Source organism: Talpa europaea (genome assembly GCF_964194135.1).
Source record: "Talpa europaea genome assembly, chromosome: 8".
Lineage (NCBI taxonomy): Eukaryota > Metazoa > Chordata > Mammalia > Eulipotyphla > Talpidae > Talpa > Talpa europaea.
In genome coordinates, this window is record NC_140075.1 from 37,452,223 (window position 1) to 37,476,370 (window position 24,148).

General features: G+C 36.5%; 1 protein-coding gene across 1 annotated transcript; it reads left to right on the forward strand.

Moving 5' to 3' along the window:
• Nucleotides 1–3,816: 3,816 nt before the first annotated feature.
• On the forward strand, nucleotides 3,817–23,625 carry SLC24A5 (solute carrier family 24 member 5; the record flags this gene model as incomplete). The annotated part of the gene is made up of 9 exons (XM_084239997.1): nucleotides 3,817–3,937; nucleotides 4,611–4,790; nucleotides 15,964–16,047; nucleotides 16,136–16,239; nucleotides 16,583–16,683; nucleotides 18,279–18,562; nucleotides 20,565–20,771; nucleotides 22,689–22,790; nucleotides 23,303–23,625. The coding sequence occupies 9 exons, from the start codon at nucleotides 3,817–3,819 to the stop codon at nucleotides 23,623–23,625; spliced, it is 1,506 nt and encodes a 501-aa protein (XP_084096123.1).
• Between the last annotated feature and the right edge of the window lie 523 nt (nucleotides 23,626–24,148).

Genomic DNA, 24,148 nt, shown 5'->3' on the forward strand with positions numbered 1-24,148 from the left:
GATGGTGCCTCTGCATCCACCTCCAATTCACAAAAATACAGAAAATGGAAGAACATATTAACTACATCTTGAGTATGAGAACACAATCAATAAAATCAGGGCTCTGGGAAATCTACAGATAAAACGCCCTGGGGTTTTCCAAAAGATAACTTGCTTTAAAAAAAAAAAAAAATGGAAGGAGGTATAACTATAAACTAAAAGAAATTTAAGACTTTTTTTTAATGGGATGTATCCATTAGGGATAAGTGATAAACTGTTAAAAATAGACGCATACAATGATTTTTACACAAGTCAGGGGTGTGGTTACTTTCAGAGAAAGGAATCGAGAGTAAAGGCACATGAAGGAGTTTCTAGGGTGGCTGGAAAAGTTTTATTTCTTGACCTGGGTTGTTTACAAGGGAATTCATCTGATAAAAATAATAACTATAATAATAACAAGATTAACAAACTACACATCTATTTTGTGTGGTTTTCTTGAAACTACACATCTCTTTTATAATAAAAATTCTTTTAAGGGCCTTCCTAGTGGCTCAGGGGTTAAAGTCTCAGCACTATCAAGCTATCGCTGTGGCCTGAGTTAGATCCCCGACCATGGAGCTAACCCACATGGTGCAGCAGACCTCTCCTGTCTCACCCGCTGCTCCCCTCAGCAGTGTATTTCAGTACATCTGCCTGTTCTGTTCCCCACTGTCTCTGTTCCCCACCCTGTTCTGTTCCCCACACCCTGACACCTCTGGCCTACACCCCAGTTCTTGTATGCATAAATAAATAAAATAAATCTCTTTAAAAAATTTCTTTTAAGACACTTTTGCAAAATGAAAAAAAATGTGTACAGCAAATCTAAAATCCTAAATTTTCTTTTCTTGGTAAATTCATATTTTATTAGTCTGTTAGATCAAGTACATGCAGGTGTACTAGGTGTGTGTTTTTAAGAACTATCACAATGCAATCAATCGACACATGTTTATTGAGTACCTGCTGTATGCAAGACACTCGGCTCCATTGTAAACGGCTATGTCTTCAGGTCTTTGCACCATTTCCCAGATTAGCTAACATTGTGGCGTGTTGAATGTACTCACTGTGCTATTACAGCTATGATGTTTAGGTGTATGGATTGAATGTCTGTAATCTTAGAGAGGAGATACTCATGAGACACTCCACTCCACAAAAGGAGCCTCTTTCCCTGGCCTTAGCTACTGCTGGAGTGAGACCACAGCCCAGTGGCCAGGGGCTGCCTCTGATTGCTGTCCACAGTGGAACTCTGCTTGCTGAGAATCTTCTCTGTTACTGGACTATACTTTGGTGACTCATCTTCCCAGCCTAACAACCACACCACATATCTGGACCACCAGTTCCTAGAAATGACAGTTTCAGAAAGGTTTATAATGAACACCAATTCCCAGCAAAACAAAGGAGTGTCTGAGAATTCTTACCAACCCTAAATCACAAACATCCCAAAACAACTTACTCTTTCCCACCAGAAAAAAACCCAGTTTCTAAATCTAAAACTTAGCAAGCACATCATTTTTTTTGGTTTGTTTTTGAATGCTATTTAAAAATTAACTTGGGCATCCCTGGTGACACAGGAGTTAACGTCTTTGACTATCGCCAGCCACTGCAGCAAAAGTTTTGAGACAGGGCAAGTTAGGGTTATTAGGCAGTTTTAGGGACAGTGCAGGAGGGGACCTCTGAAGAATTTAGGGAGGCTTCAGAGATAAGGACAAGCAAGGGAAAGTAACCCATTTCATTAGGAAAAACAAACATGCCAGGACCAAGGACAACATTGTTAATGCTGGTCCTGGTTTCCTTCAGGTGGTAAAGGGAGGCGGAGATTGGAGAAATGGAGAATGGTTTAATTTATGGTCATATTAGAAGGGCAGCTGTTTAACTTCAATGCAGGGATGCCCATCCAGAAGACTGGGCCATAAATTTAAAGATGCAACAAATGGGGAAAGAGAAAGCTGCTAGATAAGGAACGTGAAGATCCCCCTACTCAGTAGCAAATTAAGTGAGACAGCCGAGAACTGACCAATCACAAAGAGACTGGGGCAGCTTTAGAATAATGAGGGAAAAAAGGTCTATATTCCCTAAGACACGACTCCACTTTGGCTTCCTTGCCCCTCCCAGGCCTGGTTTCCTGGCCTGGGAGTCCCACTTTATTTCTGCTCTTTTTCTCCTCAATAAACTTTTTCTTTCTCTAAACAAACCTGCCTCTTCTCACTTGCTTGCCTGAGCGTCTGCGAAGTTCCTGCTGCGGCTTCGTAAGACACCAACCCGTGGGGGTCTAGCGGCTGGGGCTCAGCGCTGCCCTGCAGCCTGGAATCCGATCCCGGCTGGGAGACTAGGCCTGACAATTCCGGTATCAGTTTGATTCCCAACCAGGGGGCTGACCCACATGGCACAGCAGACCTCGCCTGTCTCACCCACTGCTCCCCTCAGCAGTGTTTTTCAGTCCATTTGCATGTTCTGATCCCCGCTCTGTCTCTGGTGAATCCTTTCACCCTCCCCCACACCTCTGACCTGTACCCCAGCTCTTGTATGCATAAATAAATAAAAATAAACTTTTAAAAAAGATTAACTTGTCAGTCATCTATATGTACACATAATCTTGGGATTATATTTTTATTCCTCCATTTGTGCCGTTTCATTCACCCTCCATCAAACTTCCCAAAGTACATCAAATGTTATGCTTTTTCTGGAAAGCCTAGGAAGAGAGTTGCAAAATTCCAAGAAGCTATGGCAATCAAAAGTACCAGAGTAGCAATAAGCAGGAAAAGAAGAAAGAGGAGAAGATAGGTAGATAATTGATAGATACATCCATCAACTGATAATTTCAACTAGGTGCCAGAGGGTGTTCTAGGCAGATGACTTGATTATTTTTATGTAAATCTCACCACAACCCAAGCAGAGGTGGCATTACCACATTCCCATTTTACAAAAAGTAACCAAGGGTTTAAATATCTTGGCCAAATCACACAGCTAGTAAATAGCAACGCTAAGACTCAACCCACGAGTTCTGACTCTAGAGCCTGCGCTGTCAGTCACGTTACTATATATCACCATGAGTTCTATACATTTTGACAAGCCTAGTAGAAGCAAGAGCAGGGAAGATAGTATTCTCTATTCCAACACTTACTGGCCCGTCAATTTTGTATTTTAGTTACCAACCTGTGGCAGCGAGCACAGTTAATCATTGATCAAATGACTTCCGCTCTATCTCCTTAACAACTCTCTTCCTAGGCTTTCCAACAGTTCTGTTGATGTCTTTCCATTGCTACTGCCTTGACTTTATTCAAGCCACCATCATTCTCCACTAGATAACTGCAGTAGTGGCCTTCCAACTAAGTGGCCTTCCAACCTCTAGCTTGAGTTGGAGAGGAAAATAAAAAATCAAGCAGAAATACAAAAGGCTGCCAACCTAGGCAAGAAAACACAAAGATCAACCCAACAACTTCTAGAAAGCAGTTGCACACTCAGGTCCTTTCAAATCTCTTAGAGAAAGCAGAAAAGCAGAAACTTTCAACAAACGAAGACTTTGAACAAAATCACACCATGAAGTATTGGTGGCTTGGAAGTGACCTCGGAAACTGTGGGCCCCAGAAGCCACTGTACGGGAGGACTGCCTGCTCTCCTTTCTACTGCAGCCTTCTGGGGCGTAAGGAAAGTCTGACTGGCTGAAATCACCCTCCCTCCTGCGCTGGCCTTGCTGAGCTGTGCCCTGGGGGGCACTGGGCAAGAGGGAGTCGCCTCACATGATCCAGCTTAATCCTCTTCTCCCTCTCCAAAGCTACTGGCTGCAGTAGGAGCACAGCAGAAATGCTGACAAAAGGAGGCCCGAGGTGGACAAGAAGGATCCTGCTCCTCGGCTTCTTCTGGGCCTCGGCACACCTGCCTCCCCCAGGTGCCTCCCTGCTCCAGCGTCTCCCAAGGACCACAGGTAGGTGGAAATTGGGGTCACTACCTCTGCTGCAGCTGCCACATATGGCTTGAAAGAAAAAAAGAGGGAATTTCTCACTTGACTCACTGTGCTTATAGTGCCTGTTATTAATTGCTCTGATTTTCAGGATTTAGAAGGAGATCAAATATTTTTGATCCCCCAAGGCAGTCCTCAAAAAGAGCGCCAAAATAATTTAAAGATATCATGAAGTAGGAAAGTCTCCAGATTTTATAGTTGGAGACTTCCTCATGAAAATATATCTTCTTTCACCCTAGAAATTCTCTCTGCAAAAAAGCGACAATTCTTTGCAGGCCTGTGGACAACTTGAGCTCTGCAATGGGAAAATAAAAATTGTACAGACGTTTAAATATTATATCTACTGCAAAGTAAGGAGGGTTTAAGAATTCCCTTTTAAAAATGAAGCAAGCAAGGAAGAGTGATTGCCCGATTTCCTCTCTTTAATTATTCTACTATCATTTGCTTATTTTACTAAATCACTTTTTTAAAGGATCTACAGCTGCATCACATTCAAAGGATTTTATATGTTTTCATGGGGCTCTTAAAATTCCACCTAGATCCTCCATACTTGGAAACTTCTTAAGGAAGCTATTTTGTGACTTTAGCATGTGTGACTTCCACAATATTCAAACATTCACCTCCTTTTCCTTACCAGGAAACAGCACCCAATGTGTTATGTCTCCATCATCAGAGTTTCCCGAAGGGTTTTTCACCAAACAGGAACGTGCAGATGGGGGCATCATCATCTACTTCCTAATTATCCTTTATATGTTCATGGCTGTGTCCATCGTCTGTGATGAATACTTCTTACCCTCCCTGGAAATCATCAGTGAATGTAAGTGGCTAGAAATTGTCCCTATAACCTTCCAGAATTGCTGTGTGTAAGGGCAGGACTGGACATGGAGCAGGTTTTCTGATCCCATGCAGACCGGGTAAAGGAGGAGTCAGAGTCCTCAGTGGTTTTGCAGGTTTTTTATTGGGATTTACCAGGTACATGGCAGGCAGGGGTGCTGGCTGGGGGGCTGGCAGGCTGGCAGGCCTCTCAGCCCCCAGCAAGTCTTCACTCTATCTGAGCTCTCTGGAGTTCGTTTTGCTGCTTCTCCGCTTCTCTTTCGGCTTTGGCTTCGGCTTCGGCTTCGGCTTCGGCTTCGGCTTCGGCTTCTACTGCTGCTGCCGGCGTCCCCGTGACGCCGCCCTTAAAAAGCACAGTCTTAGCTCAGCTGAATCCCATCTACCTATGCCCACACCCTACTCCAGGTGTCCGCCATCAGGCATGCATTCAGGACAAGGATCCATCATCTATCCTGATGGCGGAAGGGCAGAAAAGCCTGATATTTTCTTTACCCTACACTGTGTCAGACATATAAGTGACTGTGAAAAAGCTCAGCAACAATTCTGTCCATCTGAACCGGAGGCAAAGACCCTTTCTGTGTTTTGGGGGGTCCTGTGGTTTTTCTTGGTAGATTATGAGCACCAGAGTATAATTAAATGAGTACCCAGCAATTATTACTATTATCTGTCTAGCTCCAGAAACTTGCTGTTTGTCTACTCAACTGCCTCTTTGTTAATTAATCGCTCCAAGTGTTCCCATTTATGTGCTTGCTGTGGAACCCAATTACCTGCCATTTTATATTTTTAAAAACTTTTCTTGTTTTTACTCTAATAACATGAAAAAGGTTTTAAAGGGTAGATGATAAGCAAATGCCCTCTAGGTCTACCCTCCTTCTGTCCCTCCCCCAGCATCCTGCCAGTAAGGAAACTGATTGATGTTTATGAAACCAAAAGTCAGTAAATAAGACCTGCATCTTATGGAAAGTGACCTCAGCCAACAGATAATTACAAATTCAATTATTAAACATTAAACTTAGTGGCTGGTTTCTGAAGATAGGGTCTGCCAGTCAAAGCCTCTGGGATTTATCCCATCCATCCTGAACACTACCCAGGATTCTGAGCAGACACTTTTCTTTGGTGTGCTAGTCCCTCAAATATTATCACTGATGCTTTGTGCCACAGAAGCGAAAGTGCCAGCATATCCAGCCTCTCCCCCCTGCTTGTTAGTTGTGTGAGCATGCTCACTTCAGAGATGGATTGCACTGAAACAGCATTCTATCCTCCCAACACACACACACACACACACACACACACACACACACACACTGCTAGCATTTGTTCACAGGGAAAAGATTGTGCACCTAAACTCTGCCTTTTTCCATGGCCCATGCCCCGCCCCCACTGAAATGCAAGTTCTTATTTTCTCAAGTTATTTCCCTGCAGTATAGTGACATCCTTAGGATCTAAAACAGAACCTGACAACATGTATTTGTTTAATAAAAATTCTCACAGACTAGGTCAATGTAAGTTTATTATAATTATTTAACTTAGCAGATGTAAATATGTACATTTTTATAGTGACCTGACACTTTACATTGACATGGATTTTTTCTTGAATAGAGATTAAGTTACTTTAAGATAGCATTTTTACTTAAATTAATGATGCACAAGAAAAATAGAAGAAAACAAGTAAAATCACCCATCTTTCCCTCATTTGGAGATCCCAAAGTTACCATTTGGTGTGTTTCTTTTTTAATAGATGGGTTTGGTTTTGTTCTGATTGAGTTCTAAGACTTTTTAAATCTATATAAGAATATTAACCCTTTTTTAATGCAATTTTTATATAATTTGCTACTTCGTGATTTGTTGTTTCCCTTTTATTTTGTGTTTGTCACACTGAAGTTTGTATATTTTTAAGAAAATTTATAAATATTTGCTTTTATGATTTTCATTTTTGATCTATACTTAGAAAAACCCTTCATCCCTAGGTCAGAAAAATTGTAATATGTTCTTTCTATAATTTATTTTAAAATTTATTTCTTCCAGTAAGAATTTATTTTGTTAGAGAACACAATGCCATTTTTTCCAGAAGCTGATCAATTTTCATATACTAAGTTCTTTTTGCTGATAAATTTTCCTATAATATTACATAAGTCTCAGATGTACATCATTAAATATTAACATGTATATATACTCTACACTAAGTTCGCCATACCCTAAGTTCTCACATATATATGGATTTGTTTCTAGACTCTTCATTTGTCCTCTAATAATCTATTTGCTCATCCTGGTCAGTACCACACTTTTAATTAGAAAAACCAAACAGATTGTGTTAATTATAGAAACTAAGAAATTTGATATTCAAGGTACTCTATCCCACAAAGAAAATTAAGAAAATCTTCCCAGAAAATAAAAAGTCACGTCATTTTTGCTTTCACGTTTCCAAACAATGACTTGGCCAAAAGAATAAATCCATCAGTAATGCTTTTATAAAAAATTATCTTGGAAGTGGTAAATAAATGACTTTTCTAGCTCTGCGGAAGAAACAACTGCATTAAAATTTAGATTGCTACTTCAAGATAACATTCATTAAGTGAAGACAAAGAGTAGCTATAATCATGACTTCCACCATGCCACTTGTGGCATTACTTTGAAACACGTATTTCCTGAGTGAATTGCTATCTACTTTGAAATACAATATAGTAGCCCACACCACTGCCAAAGCTTCAGCACTAAGATTTGACCCTGGTCTCAAGTATTGAAAATACTGGCAACAAAACGTGACAGAAATAGTGCTAGCTCGATTCATTTTTACACGTCTATAAATTAATTGTGTTGTTTCTCTTTCCATGGTCTAGCATGGTCTTATCTAAATTAGGATATCGGCAATGAAAATCAATTTCCTTGAAATTCGTTTACATCCATAGAAACCCAGTTCAGAAAAGCAAGCAAATGCTTTACATTTCCCTACTGTTCTTTGATGTGCCTTGAATTATAATAGTTCCATCCACTTATCAACTAATAAGTATTAATATAATGCTCAAAACAGTTTACTGAAGGATTCCACAATGCAATGGAGTGTTATCATTTATTCATTTGTTAGTTATTGATCATGAAACAATTATAGAAGACCAAGCATGGTAACTTATAAACATATGTATATATTGTATGTATAAATATACATACTCTATGTATATGGTTTTATTTAGTTTTTATAAATAAAATGGGAACTATTAGATTGGTTTTTTTAAATAGAAAACCAAGCCTGAGAGGATATGTAATTCCCCAAGTTTGCAAGTCAGTTCACAGCAGAACCCTGTCTCTCCAAAAGCCCAAACCAGAGAATTCTCAACTGCCATATAATATAATTTAACACATCCTTGTTTGAGGTTATTTCAGAGGAACTACTCTATTTGAAAACTCTTAAGAGGTGTTTTCCTCCCAAGGGCACTGAAATTTTGACCAAAAATATACATCAAATACCCTTTGTAACTGTGGAGGAAGTATTCTACAAAACAGAGACTCCACTGCTACAAAAATCAGTGTAGACATCTGGTAACCTGTAAGGGGTTATAAATTAACATCACAAACACTTCTCCACAAATATTAGACTGAGTTCTAAGCATTTGTATAAGATGTACCTGAGCTCATAACTGTATTGTGTAACCCGATCAGCAGGTGGGATAGAGTGACTTTCCATGGGATACATGTTCTGAGGCCATCGTAGAACACCACTGCAGAACTGGCAGGTCACGGGCCCATTCCAGCCTCACTATCCTTTTACTCCTCCTCAAATCACCAGCAGTGGTTCTTTTGGTCAACAAAAGGGACTTCAGCAAGGCTATGTCCAGAAGAGGCTCATCTCCATGTAGGGGACAAGTAGGAGAAAATACCAAATCTAAGGTATGCCTGGTAGAACTTGCAAACCAAGTTTAGGCAAATAAAAACAAGGATGACTTAAATGTAAGAAGTCAATTTGTGAAACCCCTTTTTTGTATTTGACCTAATAGTCCATGCTTTACATTATGCCTTAAATATCTCTGGAATATATCCTTTAGAATTCCCTTTATTTCTTTTGAAGTCCATACTATTTACCACATCTTGTACAATCTTTTTTTTTTTTTTAAAGATTTATTTATTTATACAAGAACCGGGATACAGGCCGGATATGCGGGAGGGTGAGAGGATCCACCAAAGACAGAGTGGGGAACAGAACAGGCAGATGGACTGAAATACACTGCTGAGGGGAGAAGCGGGCAAGACAGGAAAGGTCTGCTGTGCCATGTGGGTATCTCCACGGCCGGCCGGAATCAAACCAGCATTGCAGAGGCCATAGACAGCCTCACAGAGCTGTGCTCAACCGCAGGTGCAATCGTTTATTGTTTAACAATGCTTTATTGTTTAAAAATCTTTTATTGTTTAAAAACGTTTTATTGTTTAAAAATTTACATATAAAAATATAAGCTATATTAACATATAGACAAAATAGGACTACTAGCTCTCATCTATAAGTTGTTCATTTTTAGAAACATAAAAATTCAGAATAAAACCAAAGCTATCTTCTTTTTATACATCTTTCTGCTATATTATGAGAGTCCCCTGGAGTTAATCATCCAGAAAAAACTGAGAACCCCTAAGATTAGTCCCAAAGAGTTAGCTATGAAATTATTTTTTTTTAATGTTACACTAGTATAATACTCAGCTAGAAATTCTAGTCCCTCCATCATGTCGATTCTTTGAGATATGTCTTAAACAAAAAATTATTTTCATAAGGTTTTGGGGAAACATATATTTACCTTTTTATTAAAAAATGGTTTTACTCACTCTGCTTTGTACTAATATTTGTCCATGTTCTCCTTTACGTTCAGAAATAAACAATAAAAAAGAAATGCAGGCTTTAATTCCAGGTAGAATTGGTTCTAAATTGATAAAATTGAAAGGAAGTCAAATCGTTCTGTGAGTGTGGCATTTGGATAGCCTACAGTTTCAGGGAATTGTTTGATTCTTAATCCTCATGAAATTTACAGAGGCAAAGCCTTCCCAAAGAACAAAGAATCTAAGAATAGTGCTTCTTCCCTGTCACACGGGTACTCATCCTCCTCTGAAAATCATTTTTATCCTCTTTGTTTTTCTTTTCTCTCTGATCGAAATTGTGGTCCCCTTGGATTGTATCTAAATCTACCTCAGCCATATGGATCTAAGTAAGTGCCAAATTATACAGATAGGAGAGAAGACCTGGATTAGATGTTACCAAGATGCTATTGCAAGAGCAAGCAATGAAAATAAATAACAATAATGATAATAATAAATAACAACAGCAGTTAATAACAAAGCCATGTATTAACCTCTTCACTTTACCAACACGGATAGCAGAAAAAATACTTTTTGTAAGTCAAAATTATCTAGGCACCCTCCCATCATCTGCAGGACCTTGGGTGACTTATGAAGCCCAAACTCTGGTCATTGCAGAATTTGGATATAAAATGTCTTGCATGCGCTTTATATGATAGTGCCCCTGGCAGGTGAAAATGCACTGGAATGTTAAAGCTGCTAGACTGAACATGATGGGAAGTCCTTCTTTTTCAGGCTTTTAAAAGCTTTATACAGGGTTTCATGATTCATCCTGTCATAGCTCAAAAATATGAGGTAGTTACTATAAAGTATACTCAAAATGTTTTTAATTTGTTGTTAAAAGCAACATAGCTCAAATAAGACATCAGTGTAAAAAAAAATAACAACAACAGCACAAAACACAGCAAAGCAAAAACAGACAATTATAAACCAGAGACATCCTGCAGGGGAAGAGGAGGGAAAGGGATCAGAGGGAGGGAGGAGCACAGGGGACTGAGGTGATGGTGCACGGGTGCCTTGGGGAAGGAAATTCTATGGGGACTCAATCTGAGGGGGTGGGGGAAGCAAATACTGTTTAACAAAAAAAATAAATTAAATTAAAAAAAAAAGCATCACAGCTCATAGAATGCATTTGCGTATTGTTGAGAGAGTAGGCATTTTTTCCAATGAAGATGACTATTTTCAAAATAATTTTGCAAATTATAAAAAAAAAAATGGTTCACAACTTCACTTTGGATACTCAATGAAATTACTCAGTAGGCCAACCCACCCTCATCACCAAAGTTGGGTCTGAATAACTTTTGATGGTTTCCAAAGCTCAAATTCATTCACAAAGAATGAAAATTTGCTATCATTAAAGACTTTTTCAAATTGTGCTAGAGAATGCCAAATTGCATATAGCTGTGGATGTAACTCTGATAAAATGTACACTGTGAAAAGGATTAGAAATACAATAAAATGATAGCAGTAATTAAAATACAAAAATAAAAGTGTAAGTGGCTCTCCCCCTTTTAATCCCCCCTCCACCTTCTATATTTTCAATAATGTAAGGGCTTATTTATTATAAAAATATTTAATAATGAAAAGTGGTATATATTCTTAAGGTATAGAATTTATACTCTACTTTTTGGGTAAAGATTGGTAAAATTAGAAGATAGCCTTACAATTTAGTGGTCAAACCCTCCATTTTATTGATGATGAAACACAAGTCTCATCTTGAGTTTTATATTAAGTTTTATAAAACTAGAATCCAGGTGTTCACTTTACCTTAAAACTTGCCCTATTCTATTTCCTATTGTATTTTTGAAAAACAATTTTCAAAAACTGTTATAAACTTTCCAAAGCAGCTTGTTTTCCAACAAAAAGAAAAAACATGCTTAAGGAAAATTCTAATGAGTATGCAGTTCATGATTATAAATTTGAACTTTATATAAACAATGTAAAGATATCCAAACCTATAAAGAAAGCTCACCTTGAACATTTCTCTAATACCATAATGAAAATATAATTATTCCTGAAGAGTCATAAAACCAGAACAATTTATCTTTAATAATAAACTATAGCAGGGAGAAATGCTACCCAAAGGTCAGGGAAGACAAAGGCAATCTATTCTAAAGTTCAAAGGTATAAACCATTTTACAAAATGGTTTAGAATCTTAAGATACAACTTGTTAAAATATCTCTGAAGTTTTACACATGCACCTAGACAGAATCTCTCCTTTCATAGCTCAATTAGATCCCAGTAAATACCAACAAGCTTTATTGTTACTGCCTTTTGACAGCAAAAGGGTTCCAAAGGGCCATTTTCCAACCTAGCAACAGCTCAATATATCACCGTTTCTCTCTTGAGATTGAATTTTTCTAATGAAGCATTTTTCAGGCAGCATTCAATAAAGATTGGTCATTCACTCTTCAGATGCAGCAAGTTTGGAGAATTACTTAAAGATAAAGCATTTGTTCTTTTTAGTTTTCTTTACATATCATCTAGCCCCGATTGAATTTGTGAAGAAAATTCATGATTATATTCAACATCACTACCTTTTTATATTCTCTGGGATAAGATGGGAAACTCAAAATGTTCCTGACTTCCAGAAACTATTTCTTCCCTTGAAAAGAAATGGAATGGGAGAGTAGAGAAGAAAATTATTCAACCATCTACCATTTTATAATTGGGGTGCCTAAGCACCATTCTTTTTTTTTTTTATCACCAATAGATTTCTTTTGTTTTTTATTTTATTTTATATTTGTGGGACCCTCACCGGTGGCCGGCGATTGAACCGGGGCTGCAGAGCAGCTCGCAACCCAGCACTCAACCGCTGCGCCGCCAGGGGAGGCCCCTCAGCACCATTCTTATACAGGGTTTCTAGGGTAAAACAGACTCATGGTTCATGTTTCAGGCTCATCACATTGAAGATTCTTACTATCCAGGTAACTGAGTTACATATTCTCCTGGACCTGTTTCTTTATCTGAAAAATGGGAGTACCATCACCCATATCTGAGAATCGTTGAGATTAAATTATGTGTATTAAAGTGATTGCCTATCACGAATTTAAGGTTTTTACACTTCATTCCTAAAATGAAAAAAATCTAATTACAAAGTAATGTATTTTATCTTTTTCTGTTTTAAATTTTATGTGGGTTAGATCCCTGGCCAGGGATCAAACTCAGGCCACACAGGCAGTAGCGATAGCGCTGAGACTTAACCCCAAGGCCACCAGGGATGCCTACTCTTTGCTACTTCTAATACATATTTTATCATGTCTATATTCTCTCCCATGGGAGCAGAAACATTTGTTTTGATACTGCCATTTTCCTAGCATATAAAAAGAGCATCTGGCATAGTATTCTAATTATCTATGGCTATATATTGCTAAGTGGCTTAAAGACCATTTTATTATTTCTCACAGCTTTGGGTGGTTTACTGGGGTCATCTAGGGAGTTCTTGTTCAAGGTCTTTCATGTGATTATAACCGAAAGATGGGGCTAGAATTATCTAAAAGCTCTCTCCCTCACATGTCCAGTGCCTGGGATAGAAGAGTCAACATTTGAAGGCTAAAATGGTAAGAATTATCAGGTACCTCTATTTTTCTTTTAATTTTTTTTTTTTTATGAAATGGAGCTTTTTTATTTTTTGTTTTTAAAGATTTATTTATTTATTTAAACAAGAGCTGGGGTACAGGCTAGAGGCACGGGAGGGTGAGAGAATTCACCAAAGCCAGAGAGGGGAGCAGAACAGGCAGACTGATGAAGTACACTGCTAGGTATCTCTATTTCTGTGTTCTTTATGTGATCTCTCTAGAATGTGGCTTCCAAGGTAACTCGACTTTTCATGTGGGAGTTTAAGGCTCTAAAGCAGAAGTCCCTTGAGGGAGAACCAGAAGAGAGTTGTTGCACATGTTCTGCCTCGGAAAATTATGGCTCTCCCATCCTCTGTTAGCAAAAGCAGTCACAAAGGCTCATCCAGGCTTAGGAGCATACTCCATCTTCATTTTTTTGATAGGAAATGGAAAGATTCTGGAAATCCCATGGGCAGAAATTTTATATCTGTTTATGGAAAATACAATCTGCCACACCAAGGGGAGAAAAAGCAACCAGTAAGGTCTAGCAGAGTAGAACATGAGGTGGACCTGAGTGTGATGGTCCCCCGCCCCAGGCAAGTAGTAAGGAAATGCTGACCACCGCTGACAGCCTCAACCAAGCACACCAGAATCTGAGGGTACAGGAAGAGTGAAGTGTCAAGAATAGGTATAGTAAATGATCAACAAAAGACTTGTTATCAAGATCCTTGAAAACATAAATTTTTGTTCTCTTATGTTAACTTTGTGACCTCTGGTAGGTAATTTAAAGACCAGCATGTTACCTCTATCAGCTACGTTTTAATCTACCAGGAAAGCCTGAATGGGGGTTTCTGATGCACCCTTCTCAGCAAGGTAGTTTCTTCAGTGTGACTTTCTCTCTTCTTTACTATAAGTCCCTTAGCCAAAAGTTTCTTAAAGACTCTCTGGTCAGTCATTTTACTTGGTCAGTCACTATGCTTATGTCTGGAGAATATTCACAAACCATTTGAAAAGTGATATTTCCTTTTACTTCCCACTCTAAAACAAAGTTTTAATGAGTCCATTTTAAACTAATAGATTGTCAACTCAAAATGGATTAAAGAACTAGACATAAGACCTGAAACCATAAAATACATAGAAGGAAATATAGGCGAAACACTACGTGATATGCACATCAGACATCTTTACAGACACATCACCCAAAGCAGTGATAGTGAAGGCAAAGATAAACAGCTGGGACTACATCAAATTAAAGAGCTTCTGCACAGCAAAAGAGACAATAACAAAAACAAAGAGAAACCCCACCAACTGGGAGAACATTTTTGCACCCAACACTAATGATAAAGGACTGATCACAAAAATCTGCAAAGAGCTGATGAGACTCAACAACAACAAAGAAAATAATCCAGTCAAAAAATGGGCAGAAGAGCTAACAAGAAACTTCTCTGAAGAAGAAATGCAAATGGCCAACAGGCATATGAAAAAATGTTCAACATCACTTGTCATCAGGGAAATGCAAATCAAAACTACCATGAGATACCATCTTACATCAGTGAGAATGGCACATATTAAAAAAGGTAGCAACAACAAATGTTGGCGAGGATGTGGAGAAAAAGGAACTCTTCTGCACTGTTGGTGGGAGTGCAAACTGGTCCAACCACTGTGGAAAGCTGTGTGGAGATTTCTGGACCTACTAAACATAGAGCTTCCATATGATCCAGCAATTCCACTCCTAGGTATTTACCCAAAGGACACAGAAACATCAATTCCAAAGAACACCTGCACCCCTATGTTTATAGCAGCACTGTTTACAATAGCTAAGCTTTGGAAACAACCCAAATGCCCAAAAATAGATGACTGGATCAAGAAGATGTGGTACATATATACCATGGAATATTACTCAGCATTCAAAAAAGATAAACACATGCAATTTGCAGCAACATGGATGGCGCTGGAAGGGATCATGCTCAGCGAAATAAGCCAGAAAGAAAAAGAAAAATACCGGATGGTCTCACTCATAGCAGGAATCTAGAAAACTTAAATTTAAGGGACCAGGAAAATGAATAACTATAAGAAAGTGAAAATCAAAATCAACAAAAAACTGTGAACCAGAGACACTTTTTGGGGGGTGGGGGGCGGGAGGGGAGGGATTGGGGTCAGAATGGGGGGGCTGCAATTGTATGGGGAATATAAAAATAAAATTTATTATTTAAAAAAATAAAATAAAATAATAGATTGTGTTGCTACAGTATTAAAATTTACTTGGCTTTTAGTTAATTCCCTCTCATTTGCAGTTAGACACGGCTAAAGCTGCCTACTGCTTTTTGTGAATAAGCACCTCGGCTTTATAGATCTTAAAAAATGCTTTTTCGTCTCTTTTAGATGAAGACTCCAAAGTTACCTTCTCTTAGCTCATTTTGGAGCTCTGTTGGCAGTGTAAAGTCAGGATACTGCTACCTATTTGCAAGTTCTACATCTAGAAAGGAATCTTTTCTGGGTTCCCAGTAATTCCAATCCTGGCACTCATGACACTGAGTAGCAGAACACCATATCTCTTCCTGGCCTTCTCTCCCTTTCTGTGAAGAACTGATTTATTAAAAAACAAGCAAGACTCTGGGGATTCCTATTTTTTCAACTGCGTGTTCTATTTTGTTCCAGTATTAGTGCTTTTCTATGAAGCTGTAGTTTCGAATATTGTACTTAGTGGTATATTGTGGCATATTCATTTGTCACATTACCAGGCATAATGTAATTTCATTTCTCTTCAGCCCTGGGTTTGTCTCAGGATGTTGCAGGTGCAACTTTTATGGCAGCCGGTAGTTCAGCGCCTGAATTAGTTACTGCTTTCCTAGGTAAGTTGCTGCTTCTATTTTTTACTTAGTTGAAGAGATTTTTATTTTCTTTTGCATCAATACTAACTTAGCTACTATCTTGCCATAGGTGTATTTATCACAAAAGGAGATATTGGCATTAGCACCATTCTTGGATCTGCAATTTATAATCTCCTTGGCATCTGTGCAGCCTGTGGTTTGCTATCTAACACGGTATGTTAGCCTACTTCGTTGGACAAAATTTATTGTCAAATTGTAATAATTGTTTATAGTCTTAGAACAAACAAGGCACAAGTAATGTGTTCAATCAAATCAAATTTATTAATCAGTAGAAAAACAGCACACACTCTAAAGTTAACCCACAAATAGATCTTGGTCAAATATATGAAAATCAGAGATTTAGAAACACATTTTTTCTTAATATTCCTTTCTCTCTAAGCAATATGCAAAAGATAACAATATTTAGCTATAAATATACAAACAATTTTAGTATTACACTAGGCAGGTACCTGAAGTTAGTGTAATGGAAACAGTAAAATTAACTATCATTTTACAGGTTTCAACACTATCATGTTGGCCCCTATTCAGAGACTGTGTGGCTTATGCAATTAGTGTGGCGGCAGTTCTAGGTATAATATTCGACAACCAAGTTTACTGGTAAGCTTGAAATAATCCTCACTCTTCAGTAAGACACAATTACAGAGCGAACTTGTATGAAATTCTAATGGTTTAAGATTTATTTTCTGATGGCTTAGATTTATCACTTCTAAATTATCTGCCACATATGCACCATTTTCCAGTGGGTCTCTGAGATAACTTCCTCATTCCAATTACTGGTTGTATTCTCCCTACTCTGGAAATTTCTTTTTAGTCACTGCAGTCTTTTTTTGTCTAATTATGGATATTACCACCCTTCCTTCTCCCCTCTGGCTGCCTCTTTAGAAAGTTTTCCAACTTCCATTGTCCATTAAAGCCCCAACAATTGACTTTTTCATCTATTGGATTACTGTTTGCCCTGCCTTGGTTAGAAGTGATCATGGGTACAAGATTGGAGAGAGAAGATGAAAAGGATTGGAGGAAGTAAAAGAGGTTTATTTAAATTCCTCCAAATTTCTCTTACATTCATTTTCTAGCCTTCTTCCTGAAAGAATCAGCAATGTTCAGTTTTCAATATTAAAAATTGTTTGCTTTCTTTGTACTCTCCTTGTGCCTTGCTGATCCAAGAAAATGAAAAGAAGTGATTTAGCAGTTAGCAAATAACTTTTTTAGCTAATAAGCACCAGGTATATTAGGCACTTATAACTATGCTAGGCAAAGAAATGTAAAACACACAGCCACGCAGCTTGAGCGCTACACACCTCAAGGACACCAGAAAATGAAAATGGCACCACTCTGGACTGCTACAATTTAGCAAGGCTGGATAGTGCCTGCTCCGAAGAAACATAAAATCTAGCAGGGAGCAGAACTTCTAATGAATCATCCTGAAATTAAGTTTTGTCTCAAGACTGATGGGTACAGTAAGAATCCTTCTTAGACTCCATAGTTGTCTGTAAGTGGTCAATGACTGTGACACTATTCATGCTCCTTCCATTAGGGAAATCAAGAACTCTATTTTCAGCTGTCGCAGAGATTTACTGGCTATAAAAAGGTAAATGCAAGGTTCAAAGGTACTATTAGCTAATCACCAGTTCTTTAGGAAATCAAAGATAAGAAAACAGTTCTCTGTGCCTAAGGTACAACTTTATTTCTGAAAATGTAATAATTTTCTTGTGACTAAAAGCCAAATTCAATTACATTAACATCATCGACAAATTTCTGTATAGCCAAAAGAAGAGCCCCAGTCAAAGCCTAATTCGAATAGACACAACTGAAATGAAGTAACACACTATATTCCTTTATAATTATTGCGTATTTGGGGAAATGCTGTCTGCCAATGAACTAGAGGACACCCACCATTTCATTAGCATCATTTTTATTTTGAAAAATCTACAATTATTATTTTCGCCTATCATTTGGAAAGACTCTACAAAACAATGAATTTATAATCCTAGTTTTTCTTGAAATATAGAAAGGATAATGCCAAGCTTTTGAGTAAGTCTGTAATACCATAACCAATTTGGAAACATCTACAAAACCAAAATATTATCTAGAAATGTTTTTGATGTGTTTGTTAGATGATTGAACAGATACAGTTCAAATCCTATTGATTTTTGTTTTTAATTTAAAAACACACAAATTTCTCTAATTTATAGGTATGAAGGAACTTTACTGCTTTTCATATATGGATTATATGTCTTAGTGCTATGTTTTGACATTAAAATTAACCAATATATTATAAAGAAATGCAGTGCTTGCTGCACCTGTGTTGCCAAAGCTACAGAAGAGAGAAGGGAACAAGAGTCACTGATGGGATGGGAAGATGAAGGTCAACCATTCATCCGTCGACAATCAAGAACCGACAGTGGGATATTTTATGAGGATTCTGGCTATTCTCAACTTTCTATAAGTTTACATGGTCTTGGGGAGGTTTCTGAAGGTAATATAATCATGTCCTGCTCACTATTAAGTCTATTCACTAGAAAAACTTCAAAATCTCATTTTAATTTAGCAAGTACTACTGGTATTTACTATGTAAAAAAACAAAACAAAACTGAAATTCTGAGATAATGAAGCAGCAGCTCCTATGCTTACGTCATTTGAAATATGGTAGGGTAAACACAAAGTAACAAAAATATGAAGGTGTCAGTACCCTAAAGAAGAAATAAAGTATAACACCTAAATGGGACAGACTGTATAAAACCTGATGAGGATGGTTCCACAGGAAAGATTATCATAGAGAAGCAAACATTTAAACAGCATTGTAGGACAGGTTAAGATTTCAACTGATGAACTGCTTTATGACCAGTAAGTAACAGCTACTGAAGTCTTCATTATGTAAGGCAGAGATTAAGAGTCAAGTTTGTTCTGTGATTGATGCCAAGGAAACAACATGAGCAAAAACCTGTTCAGAAACTAGCATAACTGGAGCAGAGAACATGGAGAGTAAGGAAGCAGAGGAATGGGAGATAGAAAGGAACGAGTCATAAATGCTAGTGTTAAGAGTCTGTGAGCAGGGAAATCATTAGAACTGAAGTTTGGGATAAAGACACAGAGGGCTGTAAGCAGCTACTGTAACAGTCAATGTGTTTAGTAGATGACTAGACAGGAAAAGGCAGTGGGAATGACAGAGAACAGATGTGAGACAACGCAGAGGAAGCATCACTAAGATTCAGTGGCTGAAGACTGTATGTTATCAGGTCAGAACAGGGAGCAAATACATTAAGCTTTGATCACAACTGACTGAGAAAATGGGAACACCACTTACAAAAGCTAGGAATTGCGAAAAAAGGGCTGGTGATAAAGAAAGAATGAAACAATTGAGTCTTAGACATGTCATCTGACGCCGAAGTGAAACATTCAGGCAAATATGTTTAGGAGGAAAATCAAATTCACCTCTGGCCAAAAATAAAAATTTAGGGCTAATTTTTTATAAAGTGGTTGTAAAAAACACATTTCATATTTAATTGTTTTCTATTTTATTTTACAACCTAAAAAAATGACTTTTTCATCACCTTATAAAAATTATACTCGCTAGTTTTCAGATGCAAGAGGTATAAAGAGGTTAGATTTTATAACAAGAAACTCAAAAGAACTAAATTTTGTAATTACACTAAAATTGCATTTAATATTCTTTAATGGACTGTTGGCTGAGGTTGGCAAATATTGTGAATTATCTTGAGTAATGTGATTTGATTCAATACATGGGTACATTATTTCGTAAATATACCATTCAAGTTTTAAGTAATTTTAAAGTGAATGCCCATTTTTGTCCAATATATTATCGTCTTTCACTAATTTAATACAACAAACTAAATATAGGACAACATTTAAATTTTACAATTTGCAGATTATATTGTTTGCATTTTCTTAAGGTTCTAACAATTACATTGAATTCTGAATTTGCGATATTAATGAAAGAAAACATACCCTCAAAGTCACTTCTAATGAGAACCAGAACGGTATATTGAACTTAAGATTTTACTATAATTATTTTATAATAAAGCATCATTTGATACACAGGATCTATAGAGGTATCATCAATATGGGGAAATGGAGACAACTGGAGTAGCTAAGGTGGAAGCCAGGCTAATTCCATAAGTAAAATGTTGCCAAAGTCCACCTACATTGTAGAAAACCAAGAGTCCTCGACACTTCATAAACATTATTATCTAACATATTTAGTGAATGACCCAAGACATTTTGATGGATTTAAGGCCCCAAATCAAGAACTGCTGAGTACCACTTTTCACACTGTCTGCCCTAAAGTCTCAATTAGTTTCTTCTTGCCAGCAATATCAGTAATGAGGTATTGAAATGTTTTAAATAGCCTCTTAAAAACTGATACAGCTAATTTATTTCAATACCACTTTCTAAATGGACATTTCTAACTTAATTGGCCATTTGAGAAAACTCAAAATGGTTTAATTTTTTCTCAACAGATCCACCCAGTGTTTTCAACATGCCTGAAGCAGACTTGAAAAGAATATTTTGGGTTTTATCCCTTCCTATTATTACATTACTTTTTCTAACTACACCAGATTGTAGAAGAAAATTTTGGAAAAATTACTTTGTGATAACTTTTTTCATGTCTGCACTATGGATATCTGCATTTACATATATCCTGGTTTGGATGGTCACAATAACAGGTATGCACAATTTAAGGAAAAAAAAATCAATTTCAATGTAAGAACTGCATGTAATCACCAAAAATTGTCTAGCTAAGGAGCAAATTTCTTTTCCAGCGAGACTAAAGATTAGTGTTATTTACAAAAAAGATCAAATATGACAAGTTCATTCAGGTTTTCAGTTGCATATTACATATCAACTATATTCTCACTATTATACAGCCCAGGGGTACAAGTCAAAGGATCACTTTATAAATGAAATCAAATCCACAGGCTGTCTTTCCATTATGTTAGTAATTTAATCATGTTGCATTCACTCTGTATGAATTCCATTCCACAGTGAAAAATACAGCAAGGTGTCAGTGTTTTGGGAGAATGATGGGTACTCACTGTTTTAACTGGATTACATTTTATTTCTGCTTTTTAATATGGCAATATAAACATACTATAAAATAAGTGAATGGGGTATAAAACAAATCTTCATTATAGGTTTCTATTACTTTCTATTGAGACTTAACTATTGAGACTTAACTATTACTCCTAGGCCACAATGAGCTCTAGTCCAACAGAACTCTTAATCCAGAAGGAAAAACTAATTATAAAAAACAACAACAAAAAAGTTAGGAATTTCTCCCAAAAAGACTACCTGAACTGACATGTATTAGAGTGATTCTAATACATGATTTGGCCAGTGTGCCCAAAGAATCACTGGGTATCTTGTTTTTGGCAGTGAAGTTTTACTGAACGCAATCATGCCCACTCATTTATACATTATCATTGGATGTTTCACACTATATTGGCAAAGCTGAAGAGTTGCAACAGAGACCATACAGCCTGCGAAGCCCAAAATAATTACGATATTTAATTTACGTACAGATTACGATCTGTCCACTTATAAAAAAAGCTTGCTGACTTCTGACTTTTCCCAAATTAAATATATGACATAGAATAGTATTCTAGCAAAAAAAGAGCATATTTCCTTTTATTTTCTTTTTAATGAGGAGGACAAAAAAATGCCTAATTAGTTTGCATATTAAGTCACTCTAAAACTTCCCTCATTCAGAACATATTTGACATTAAGAAAAGAACGTAATCAAGGAACAGGTCATAGAAAAGTCCCCAGATGATAAATATTAGTGTTATTTATGTACATTTGAATTCTGGCAAACCAGTGAAAATTAACAACCAATTACAATATATAAGCATGCAATAAATAAGCTAAAGTTCTTTCAACTGGCCTTTTAAAAAAAGAAGAAAAAAATGATACCGTAAGTTACAACATGAAAAGAGAGTTACATGTACTTTTAAAAAATAACTTCCCTCTGGTTCTGTTTCCTAGAATGCATACATGGTCTGATGAATGTTGAACTGACATCAAATATAACAAAGTATTACTAAATTGAGACCATAATATGTTAGATTTAAATAAAACTCTATTTTGTTTTCCTCAGATATTTATTTTCCCAAAGAAAATACTAAGATATATCACTTAAGTAGGGCTTAAAAAATTTATACCATATTAATACATTTATAGCTTAAAAACAGCCATAAATATATTTGCTTAACTGACCACTTTAATAAAATGTTGTTAAAGAGAAAATAACCAATCTCATTAGCAAATATTAAGCAACAACCTTGTCAAGATTTACAGTGGACATCTAAAACATCTATAAGATACTATATAAGAGAATGACTCCTTGGCAGAATTTTAGCTATCTAAAAATCTGTCATTAAAATTCTATGCTACTTGGGTTACCCTATTAACCAATCTTATTCATATATTTTGCTATTAAATCTAAGTTAGTACATATTGGTTCTGAAATCTAACTGTGCCTGTTTTTGTTTAGGAAGGAATTATATGAAATATCAGCAGAGAATGGTCAGTGAAGATTTTTAAGATTGGTAATTGGCAATATCTATGTTTTATGTTTATTACAGGGGAAACATTAGAAATCCCAGATACAGTAATGGGCCTTACTTTATTAGCAGCAGGAACAAGCATACCAGACACAATTGCAAGTGTGTTGGTTGCAAGAAAAGGTAAGAACAAGGTCCCTCAAGCTGCAATGCCCATTCTTCAAGCCTGGCTGAACCACAAGGAACAAAGAAATTTTTAGAACATGCATTTCCTCAGTAATGTATTTTGCAGGAAAAAAAGGGAAGTGACTCAAGAGGAAGGATTTACTATTTAATAGCAGATTAATTTCACTAAATCTAATTCCCCAAATAATATTCATCTGAAATGTGCATTAAATTGTAATGAACCATGTTAAATTAGAATGAAAAGCAACAAGTAATCTATATACCTTACTGGAAAATGGTTTAATAAATAAAGATAATTATTATTAGATAAATAAATGTTAAGACTTTAAATACTACCACTCCAAAATTAAAATATACAAATTCAGTAAGTCTTTTGCTCTAAACAATTTTCCAAACCCAACAAACAAAACAAAAAAAAATCCAGTGTTTTTACTTATGAACCTTATTAATAAAATACAGTATTGGTATGTACATTTTAACAACATGCCTTTTTTTTTTTTTTTTAACAGGCAAAGGAGATATGGCTATGTCTAACATTGTGGGATCTAATGTGTTTGACATGCTGTGCCTAGGTGTCCCATGGTTTATTAAAACTGCATTTATACATCCCTCTGCTCCTATAGAAGTGAACAGCGGAGGACTAACTTATATAACCATTTCTCTCAACATTTCAATTCTTTTTCTTTTTTTAGCAGTTCACTTCAATGGATGGAAACTAGACAGAAAGTTGGGAGCAGTTTGCCTATTAGTATATTTGGGGCTTGCTACATTATCAGTTCTCTATGAACTTGGAATTATTGGAAACAATAAAATAAGGGGATGTGGAGATTAATACTAATAGTGTATTATGTGGAAGTGTGTCTGATGGAGAAGGGAAGAGAAAACTTCATTTCTTCACTAATGTCAAATAAAAAATATCCTGAACTTTAGAATTTAAAACTTATATTAAATCTTTATCACCAAAGAAAAATAATTTAAAACCAACCAAAATGATATCCTAATTTGTCTGAGCCCTTTCTTTTCAAGGACAATTACATATATAAAACAGAAGTTTTGAAAAGAGCATCTATGTTTTACCTTACATTAAGTTGATAAAAGCTGGGGAAACCTGACCAAATAAATCCCACTCTATAGCACTGAAAACAACAAGAAAAATGGCTTATTTCATTAAAAACAGTATAACCATTCATTTAAACTGAATGACCAGACTTGCTGTCTTTAAAAACCCAAACTTGAGATTAACAAAAATCACAGTATATTTAACACTGTACTGTTAAAAGCTGGTGGGAGTTTTAAAAGTTCATTTTTACAGCTTTTGTAAGCATACAGTATTACTAAAAAAATGACTTTTACTA